The sequence below is a fragment of the Brassica napus genome, chromosome C9 (assembly GCF_020379485.1).
Source record: "Brassica napus cultivar Da-Ae chromosome C9, Da-Ae, whole genome shotgun sequence".
In the NCBI taxonomy this organism is placed as follows: Eukaryota; Viridiplantae; Streptophyta; class Magnoliopsida; order Brassicales; family Brassicaceae; genus Brassica; species Brassica napus.
Window position 1 is genome coordinate 59,470,536 of NC_063452.1, and position 10,543 is coordinate 59,481,078.

The 10,543-nt window shown below is 38.2% G+C and overlaps 1 protein-coding gene across 1 annotated transcript; it reads right to left on the reverse strand.

Annotated features, from left to right (window-relative positions):
• Positions 1 to 106: 106 nt before the first annotated feature.
• On the reverse strand, positions 107 to 8,163 carry LOC125593132 (DDT domain-containing protein PTM-like). Its single transcript, XM_048769250.1, has 9 exons — positions 5,400 to 8,163; positions 4,794 to 5,297; positions 3,519 to 4,410; positions 2,945 to 3,236; positions 2,720 to 2,847; positions 1,930 to 2,411; positions 1,683 to 1,711; positions 747 to 1,364; positions 107 to 640 (listed from the first exon to the last, which is right to left on the reverse strand). Exons 1-9 carry the CDS (start codon positions 7,937 to 7,939, stop codon positions 528 to 530), a joined length of 5,598 nt encoding a protein of 1,865 aa, XP_048625207.1. The 5' UTR covers positions 7,940 to 8,163; the 3' UTR covers positions 107 to 527.
• Positions 8,164 to 10,543: the final 2,380 nt, after the last annotated feature.

Sequence of the window (10,543 nt, forward strand, 5' to 3'; positions counted from 1 at the left end):
ATGATCTCAAGCACAGTAATAAGACAAAAGAGTTGCGAGAAGAACCAAAATGCAGATGAAGAGAGAAAGGTTGCAAAATTAAATTTGAAAAAGCTAACAAACACCATTTACCAAAGTATTTCGATAGAAAATGGATTCAACATTCTTTATTACATACTTTCACTTGTTTACCAAGTTCCTCCATTATAAAAAGAAAAAGAAAAAGAAAAAGAAATCAAATGAGATAAATTATCTCTGGTTCTTGAATTTCATATTTGTTCACTTAACTCTTTTAAGTCAAACACTTCACTTTAGTACCTACTCATCCAAGTTAGCAGTCCCAACAAGCCAAACTAACTTCATACTATCTCCAAACTGTTGCCTCTTCTGTTACTCCTTTCCCTTGATTCACTTACGCAATACTCTTCTCCTAAAGACATCTCCAAGTTACACCTTCCCCTATCTAATTCTCCCAACTTGATCCCACCCTAAGAATATTCTATCATAACAAACTCACAGCTTAGGATGGGGCAAGGGAAGTAGTAAGATTACATAGGTGGACATGAGGGTGAAGGCTTCTCTCGACAGATATGGCACCGGAATTCAATCACCATACTTGAATTCTTCTCGTTAATCCCACATGCATCTCCATGGTACCATTCTACAATCATTACAGCAAAAAAGAGAATAATAAGACTCGGAAAAAAAGGAAACTAGCTCCTGCAATTTTAATCATGATGAAAAAAGAAGGTTAGAAAGTGGTTTACTTTCACATTTTTCGCAGGCGATGAGAGTTGATCCGGATTCAGAGTCCATCGAGCCGCATAAACGACACTCACCTCGAACTTGAACAGAACCCGAGTTCTTCAAAGGTTTAGAACATCCATCTCTCCGGAACTTATTGATCCGTTCATCACCAGGCTCTCTTGATAAGCGGAGTCCATTCAACCAATAGGTCGAGCACCTTTCTTTTCTCTTAAGGGTTTTGGAATTCTCTTGTCTTGCTTTCTTAGCACTGCCTCTGTCTCCTTCAGTTTCCAGCTTCCGTTTCTCACTCCCTCCAGGAACTTGACTTTCATCCTGCAGCCGAACAACCTGCTTCGTTTGCCTGCCTGAACGTCGCAATGGTTTAGTTGCAACAGCCTTTTTATGTTTCTTTACCCTAAAGGATATTCTCCCTGCCTTCAGCCGAAGTGAGTTGCGAGCAGGTATGACCGTTTTACGCTTTTGTGTCCGAGCTCCAGTTTTATTACGTTGACTCCCTGCGGGGCGCCTTCTTTTCTGTACGATGGGTTGTTCTTCTGCTAGCACTGCTCTTTTGCATGGAAGACAGATGTACATGCCTTCCTCGTCCGCTCTCCTGATATGATCTTTGTGAAATGATTCTGAAATATTTATCATAGCTGATATCAATAAAAAGCTCAGACTAAAATAATATTTTCTATGAAAGAGCATGTTAGAAGTCACCTCTTGGTTAGGATTAAGTTAACTACTACTTACAATTCTATGGGCACCCTCACTCTCAAGTTATCTTTTCATTGAAATTTTTTAATTCATTCATATGCATTTTAAACATCACATTCAGTTCAAGAAGGTTTTGGGTAGCTCCGTTTGTGTTATGTATAGGCTGGGTTCTTATTAGAGTACCTACACAAGCTTGGCTAAAAACTATCTAACAAAAAGAATCATTAAGAGAGACTCACTTTTGCAGATGTGGCACCACGCAGCATCACTGTCATTGAAGAAAAACATACCAAAAAAATCAGTTAAGAAAGGTCATCATTACTTAACAGACAGACAAAGAAAAAACTACAAGATATGTTTTGAAGGTCGAATGTCATGCAATTAAGACAAGTGAAAAATCATTTTTAAGCGTAGTCAATATATGATTGTTATGCTAATCAAGACTAGAAAATTATGAAGGTAAAAAGGGTGGTGATAAGAACATACCTCAAAGGCACATGTTCCTTACATTGCTCACACAAAGAAGACTCGGATCTTTCTGCCCTTTCAAAAAGGCACGAGAATCCTTTTCTCTCTGAGGACCTTTCCCGTACTTTTTCTATCTCAGGGTGTCTAAAAGAGCCTCCTGGGTTACTAGTTTTTCGTACAGCTTTTCTCTCTTCAAATCCTTTCAGCAGATGTAAAGGCACATATGATTCATTCAGCCAGTACTCTCTTCTTTCACCCGAGGATTCTTCAATCATCCGACCATTCTTCAATACAACATCTGGAATATATCTGCTTTGAGAAATAGATCTCTTTTGACCAAAGTCAAGGAGATACTTAACAGTCTCTTCCTCTATGCACTTCCTACGGACAATCACTTTTTTGAACAGCCTGGCAGATTTTTTGGATTCGTTGTCCGATGCAAGAAGAAGATGACTGTTCTCAATATCATCCCACTTTATGTGAGAGTGGAGTGTCCTCACCTGAAAACCACTGAATTGTTATAAAAGCATCCTACCAGTAGACAAAGTTATAGGACTCAACGGTACAGGAAATGATGTAAAACTGCAAATGCTAGTAAAATAACCATGTGAGTGACAAATTCAAAATAAATAAATCTGTAGAAAAAACTTAAAGGATCTCATTACCATCTACTGTATATTCATGCATAGGTCAAATGGAAACGGAAAATCTTGTCAGGATGTACCAATACACCCTTGGTAACTTCAATATTGGTATTTCTTTTCTATACCAACGAAACAAGAATTACATTCAGTCAAGTTTATATTACCTGAAAACCGAGCTGCTCTGAAGTCGTAGATGACTCAACAGCTGCTTCCCAGGCAACACGTCGGCTTCTCTTAGCGGGCTCTGAATTCTCAGTAGGATACATTATTCCTGGAATATTCACACTTCCACCTGCATAGTTAAGAGTGCATGAAGAATGAAGCAGCTAAATGGAAGTGAGGGAAATATTTAAAGACAGTAGAAGAACAAAATAGAGAAAAATGTAAACCTTGTCTAGCAGCATTCGAGACCAAAGAGCGAGGTAAAACCTTCCAGTTGAATAACTGCCGTGAAAGTCGGCCGCCTCTCCACCAACACATGGGCGATCCCCCATTATTCTTTGCAGTAGTATGGTTAACCCCAGACTCCAACGATGTCCCCCTTCTTTTACCAATGGTAGTCTTTGACGATGATCGTGTGGAAGCAATGAGAACATGTTTAGACGAGCCCATTTCTACGGCAGAATCGACATGGTTTAGCCACTGAGGTGAAAGAACAAGATGGTGCAAATTCGCCTCAAACTGCAAGTGTAATTCACAAAATCTTCATTAGGAAACGAAAAATTGATGCACACGTAGATTAATCAATAATGGTACTACACAACAATCAAGTGCTCATGAAATCCTATTTAAAGACTTCTGAAGACAGTTTGATCAAATGGAGAAGAAGCAAAACATTCAACATCCCTAGCAACATTATTAAAGTGAATAGAAATTGATTAAGCGTTTTGTAATGATCATAGGAAGAAAGCAAACCGAAACTAACGTTTGCAAAATGAATATTTTGAAGGAGGAAAAACTTACTTCAACCAATGAATGTCTCAAGCTGTACATGCTTGATGCTTTCAGAATGTGTTCACGCCAAATACTGGAGTGCTGTGGATTCAACCATGGACCCACCAAAAGACCTTGCAATCGACTTTCCATGGATAATAACTGCGTTATGATAGCCATAAAATGACTTTTGTTATCAATGGGTTGACTGTTAGCAATCTCACTTTCCGAAGGACCCCGTAAAGCCCCGAGACTCATATTAAAAAAACAAATTTTCTCCCTCCCGGCATCCCCAAACTTGCAAGAATGACACCATCCACATTTTTCTTTCCATGCATCTAGGTAGAGGCCTTGGATGCTTCGCCATTGAAATTTGTTGGCTTTCATCAATATAGTCTTCAGCTGGGTCGAAGCTATCTCTTCATCAAATCTCATATCATTAGCACGGTCAGGTGAGTTACGTGCCATCTCTTCAGAAATTGCTGTAGTCAACTGAGCAAATATGTACTGGTTTCTGTAGCCCGATTCACTCTGCGCATTAGGTCTAACTTCTTCCCTTGTGTTCATCATATTTGGCTCTTCCATGACATCCAAACCATTGTTTGCAGTTTCGGCAGATCCTTCAGAACTCATATTGAGGATATCTGGTTCAGTAGCCGAATCTGATATCTCCCGAAGAGTCCTATGACAACGAAGATGTGAACCTCCATTCCTGGATGTTTCCTCCAGCCTGTTCTTAACTCCAGATGTTGCCTGTTTTTCTGGAGCTGATAGAGGAGCCGTAACAGGGATATTCCAGTGCTTTTTAATTGCAGTTGTTACGTCAACATAGAAACTACCGCATGACTTGAGCTGCTCCAGCACAAGCATCACACCATTTGCATGGTAGTAGTTCGCTGAGCCTGAACCGTCGCTATCTATCCTGCAAATTCATGGTGGAAAACATCAGCAAACCTATGAAGAGATATCTTAACTCCTAAAATCAGCATATGAAAGAAGTTCCTAGAAGTAGATGATAAGAAAAATTCCACATCAGCATATATTGCGGGTAAAAAATGTTATCAAGACTAAGGGTCAACAATTGCATCTAAACAAAAAGCAAAAGAGGCTATTCACATGTCTAAGGTTTTTGCCAGACATCATCATAAAGTTGTACAACTGAGGTGAGACAACAAAAAATGCTATTAGTCCTTAAAAATTATGTATCTACTAAGAAAAAAAACTATCATGAGGAATCCACAAAATTGATCCCATTCAGATCATGCATTATCCCCTTATAAGACAAGAACAAAGAAAGTAACTTACACCAATAAGTAGCCACAACTGCTGTAGTACTTTCGGCCATGGGGATCAATCTCTATTAACTGTGATCCTCGAATTTGCTTTGCAGGCTTCAATCCTGGCGCATGCCGGTCAAATGAACATTCAGGGCAGTACCAGACACCCTCAGGCAAAAGTTCCAAGGCAACACCAATACACTTAGAATGATAGGCAGCTGGACAACCATCACAGCACACTAAGTTACCAACCATTTTACAAATAAAACATTCGTCAACGTTCCTGTCAAAGGAACCACCAGCAGATCTTTTATTAAGCTCTGATATCACAACTTCAGCATCCATCATATCACCACACAAACAGGCAAGTATCTCAGTTTTCAGAGCCATGGGCAGTCTGAAGTACTCATTTCTGAAAAAGTTAAACCGAGTTAGATCCACTCCAGGGCCGTCCTTAGAACCAGAAAATAGCAGGTATTCGACTACATAAAGGGGATAATTAACCACATCCAACATGTCCCAATCAAGACTCCTGCATTTAATACACGACAAGCAAAGCATGAGCACCAAAACAAGAGAAGCTTCATGTCCATTAAACAGCAATAAAACTACAAGACCAAAATAATAAGCATACCTCAGGCAAAGAGTCGCAGACTGGTCATCTTCACCAGCGAGTTTTTCCAAATCTTTTCTTAGCATTTGTAAGAGGGAAACATGGATGCTGTCGAACAGTAGACTAGGAGACGTGAACCTCAGCGCTTCCACAAAATCCTTCAACTCAAAGGGACTCAAAAACAGCACAGTACTGAAGGACCGCAGAAAAGAGTAAGTAGCAAAGACATACGGAATGGGAAGACCATCCAAATTCAAATTAGGTGAGGATGGAGGTAACTGTGGCTTTGGCGGAAGCAAAGAGATCTCCTCAACGATCCAATTTTTCTCGGCTGTCAGACAATTAACTGACAGAGCAGGCGATACTTCATCAGCTAAGCAAGCTGTAACAGTGCTACTGACAGGATGATAATGATCCCTATCAGAGAGAAACTTATCAACAGAGTTAGCAACATGGTCAGGAAGATGATGCTCCCCCTCAGCACCATTAGCATCAGGAGCGTTGAGATCTTGTGGTGAAACACTGTTATGATCAGGAAGAACATGATCCCCCTCAGCTCCATTAGCATCAGGAGCATTGAGATCTTGCAGTGAACCACTGTTATGCTCAGGAAGAACATGATCCCCCTCAGCTCCATTAGCATCAGGAGCGTTGAGATCTGGCAGTGAAGCACTGTTAGGCTCAGGAAGATGATGATCCCTCTCAGCTCCATTAGCATCAGGAGCATTGAGATCTTGCAGTGAAACAATGTTACGCTCAGGAAGATGATGATCCCCCTCAGCTCCATTAGCATCGTGAGCGTTGAGATCTGGCAGTGAAGCGCTATTATGCTCAGGAAGATGATGATCCCCCTCAGCTCCATTAGCATCAGAAGCATTGAGATCTGGCAGTGAAGCACTGTTATGCTCAGGAAGATGATGATCCCCCTCAGCTCCATTAGCATCAGAGGCATTGAGATCTGGCAGTGAAGCATTGTTATGCTCAGGAAGATGATGATCCCCCTCAGCTCCATTAGCATCAGAAGCATTGAGATCTTGCAGTGAAACAATGTTACGCTCAGGAAGATGATGATCCCCCTCAGCTCCATTAGCATCAGGAGCGTTGAGATCTGGCAGTGAAGCACTGTTATGCTCAGGAAGATGATGATCCCCCTCAGCTCCATTAGCATCAAGAGCATTGAGATCTGGCAGTGAAGCACTGTTATGCTCAGGAAGATGATGATCCCCCTCAGCTCCATTAGCATCAGGAGCGTTGAGATCTTGCGGTGAAACACTGTTACGCTCAGGAAGATCATGATCCCCCTCAGCTCCATTAGCATCAGGAGAATTAAGATCTTGCAGTGAAACACTGTTATGCTCAGGAAGAACATGATCCCCCTCAGCCCCATTAGCACCATGAGCGTTGAGATCTTGCGGTGAAAAACTGTTACTGTTACGCTCAAGAAGATCATGATCCCCCTCAGCTCCATTAGCATCAAGAGCATTAAGATCTTGCAGTGAAACACTGTTATGCTCAGGAAGAACATGATCCCCCTCAGTCCCATTAGCATCAGGAGCGTTGAGATCTTGCGGTGAAACGTTGTTACGCTCAGGAAGATCATGATCCCCCTCAACTCCATTAGCATCAGGAGCATTGAGATCTTGCGGTGAAACATTGTTATGCTCAGGAAGATCATGATCCCCCTCAGTTCCATTAGCATCAGGAGCATTGAGATCTGGCAGTGAAGCACTGTTATGCTCAGGAACATCATGATCCCCCTCAGATCCATTAGCATCAGGAGCCTTGAGATCTTGCGCTGAAACAGTGTTCTCCTCCTGTATCTCCTCCAATATCTGACCGCTGGAGACTTCAGCAACATGGACTTCTTCAAATCCTCCAGCCTCAAGATCATCCTGGACACCGTTTTCATCCTGCACGTTGGTTTCTTGAACTTCGCCATCTCCGTTCATCTGAACTAGTACGTCAGCATTGCTGTTCTCCACGTCAGCCGCCACGTTCAAATCAAACCATCCCTCCCTCTCGTCAGCATTCAAGTCACGGACCTCAGCATCCTCCAAATCACAGCTCGCATCCATGTTCAGATCAATCAATCTCCTCCTTTTGTTACTAGAATTCTTCTCGTAACCAATACCTTCATCAGGCTCCGGCACCGCCGTATTCAAATCCAAATCTAGAGTCTCCACAGGTGCACGATTCAAATCAAGATTCCCTCTCAAACCGCCGTCACTAACCCCAGCATCCTCCTCCGGAATCTCTTCGTTCAAATCGACATCCCTCATCACATTGACCTCGTTCGGCAACGTCTTACTGTATCGCTTGACATTCTCCCGAGGCCGCTTCCTGCTCCTCTTACAACCATTCACTTGAACCGGCGTTTCCGCTTCCTCGAATTGGCCTTCTCCCACCAGGAGAGCAGCAAACTCGGTCAAACTCGAAGTCTCCGTAACGCCATTCTCGTAAACGATCTCGTAAAATCCAGAAGGATCGTAAGACTGCACCGTACCGAAGCAGAACCCGACCCCGTCGATCTCCTTCCTAACGACTTTTCCCACCGACTCCATTGCTGTGAGCTCGCTTTAGCTAAACGAAACGAGCGAATCTGTGAACCAACGAAGCAGAGAGAAGCCATTAGCCAAAGTTTGGAATTGCGAAAACGGATTATCTTTCTAGAAACGATTACAAGTTGCAGGAGGGAGAGAGAGGGAGAGAGTTTTTCTCTCTACTCTTCGGGGAAGAAGGCCAGAGAAGGCCATCTCTCTCCCTCCCTCCCACACTCCTCTCACTTTTTCTGGTCAAAGTGTGATCCATTTTATAAATTAGCGATATATATAGCTTCTCTAACTTTCTTCTATATTATTATTTGGGGAATTGGGTCATGATTTCTAGAGTTATATATAAACATGGTTTGCACTTTTCATATGTAGTCCACAACTTATATGAACAGCAAACAAATATAAATCATATGTATTTTTAATCATAAATAAATTTAATAGCAAATTGTCAAATAAAAAATTAGTGAATCATCATGAATATCTAGCCATCAATTAAATTAAAGTCACTAACAAAAATAATTCTCTTAAAATAAATTTAGATTGATCAAAAATATATTTATTTTATTATCAATAATAATCTATCATAATTATCATACTAATTTAAAAAAAAAATAGAATTATGATGTCTTGGTTTGAAAAGATAGATTATTAAAATTTGACATTTTTATAGATGACATACTTGGGTTAATATGTGTATACAATACATTTATTTATTTATTTGTATGCTATGTTGTTTCCTTCAAAAAGAGAATATTTAGAACACAAATTCATTTGTCATGTCTCATATACAGCTAAATTAGCTATCTATAGAGATATATATATTTTTTACATTATACTATGTTGTTTACATTTGTGTGTTTTACATATATAATGCTTTAGAGTTTAAAATTTTATGTGTCAACACCGAGATAATTTAAACATATTTTCGATAATATATGAACAACAAAAAAATAGTTTAATTCACTTTTAGTTATGAAAACTATCAACGATAAATTACAAAACGAAAAGAAAAAATTATCAAATAATATAAAAAAATAAATCATTACCAACTTTCCGAGTCAATTCATAGTTCCTGACATAAAATTCTACGTAAATCAAAATCGAGAAAAAGTAATTGTTAATTAAACTAAACTCAGAAACCAACACCATTAACAAAGATCCGAGAAACAAAACATTTAAAAATCAGATCGACAAAACAAGAAAAGATTTATATTTTTACAATGTCAGATGTCGAATATCAGATGTTAGATCTCGGGCCGGCAATGAACACGGAACAAACTCTCTTTCAAAGTACAAAATATTTATGTTATTTTAAGTTTTTAATGTTTTCTTCACAAGATATGAGTGGTTATATAACCTTGCAACGATATCTTGTACACATGATTATCTTCGTATTAATCACTAATTTTCTGCCACGTCTTGGATAAGTTAATTCAAAAAAAAAATCTATAACTTCCTTTTTTCTATAGATTATATTCCTAATTTCTCCGTGTAGAATCTATGCGCTGGCTTAAAATGATATGTTACTAAAATTCGATCTTTCGATAGATTACTTATTTTTTATTTAGTTAGACATGTCGACCATATAATTTATTTGTTAGATTATGTCAGGCCCACATTGGAATAAAGATGGTAAAGCCCATATATACTTTAAGCCTAAATAATTTGATATATTTAGAAGTCAGTATTCTGTGATATAATTGTTAACACTAACATTAATGTTTCATTAGACATGGTCAGAGTCATGAATTTTCATTTTAGGAAAAATATATTTTATAGTTAAAACTCAAAAGTTTTAAATTTAGGCGTCCAAAGATAACATCGTATATTTGGATATTGTCATCAGCAATAAACAATATAAATTTTTTGTTCTAAAGTACGAAATAATGTAATGTTATTTTACTTATATGTGTTTTCTTTCGACATTATATGAGTGGTTGTATAAACTATATGTTTTATCTTTTATAAATTGTTAAAATTTTATAATTGTTAATTTTTACTAAAATTTTGGATAAATTTATAGCATTGAAATTTTAATTTTTGTCTCTATATACATAATATTACAGTGTTATATTAATGTGATATTCGATAAAATAAATTATTAGAAGTTTTTTTTTTTTGAGAAAGGATAAATTATTAGAAGTTGATATTTTATATATTAAACTAGTTTTTCTAAAAATCATAATCATAATGAAATATTGAGGTTAATATATATAGTTTAATTTTGTTAAAAAAATTATTTTGTGATTATTCTTTATATTTTTATTACTCTTGTACTTTATATAAATCAATCAATCAATAAACAAGCAAAATTAAATGAAATTGAAAATAGCGGATATTATTAAAAACAAACTATCAAATTTTTAAACTAAACACTGCATATTAGATATTAAGTTAGTATCTGCTGTTGCTACATGTAGATCTAGCTTAATTATATCATTACTTAAAAGAACTCTAGAGCCCACGGTCATCTAGCGAGTCTGATATGCACCATCGAATCTCTTGTATGAACTTTTATGCACATTCAGTAGTGGTGACTCCATGATGGAGTCTGCATCTTTGTTTTAACTGTGAAACTAGATCTTAACTTGCATGTTCGTACGGATAGTTAAT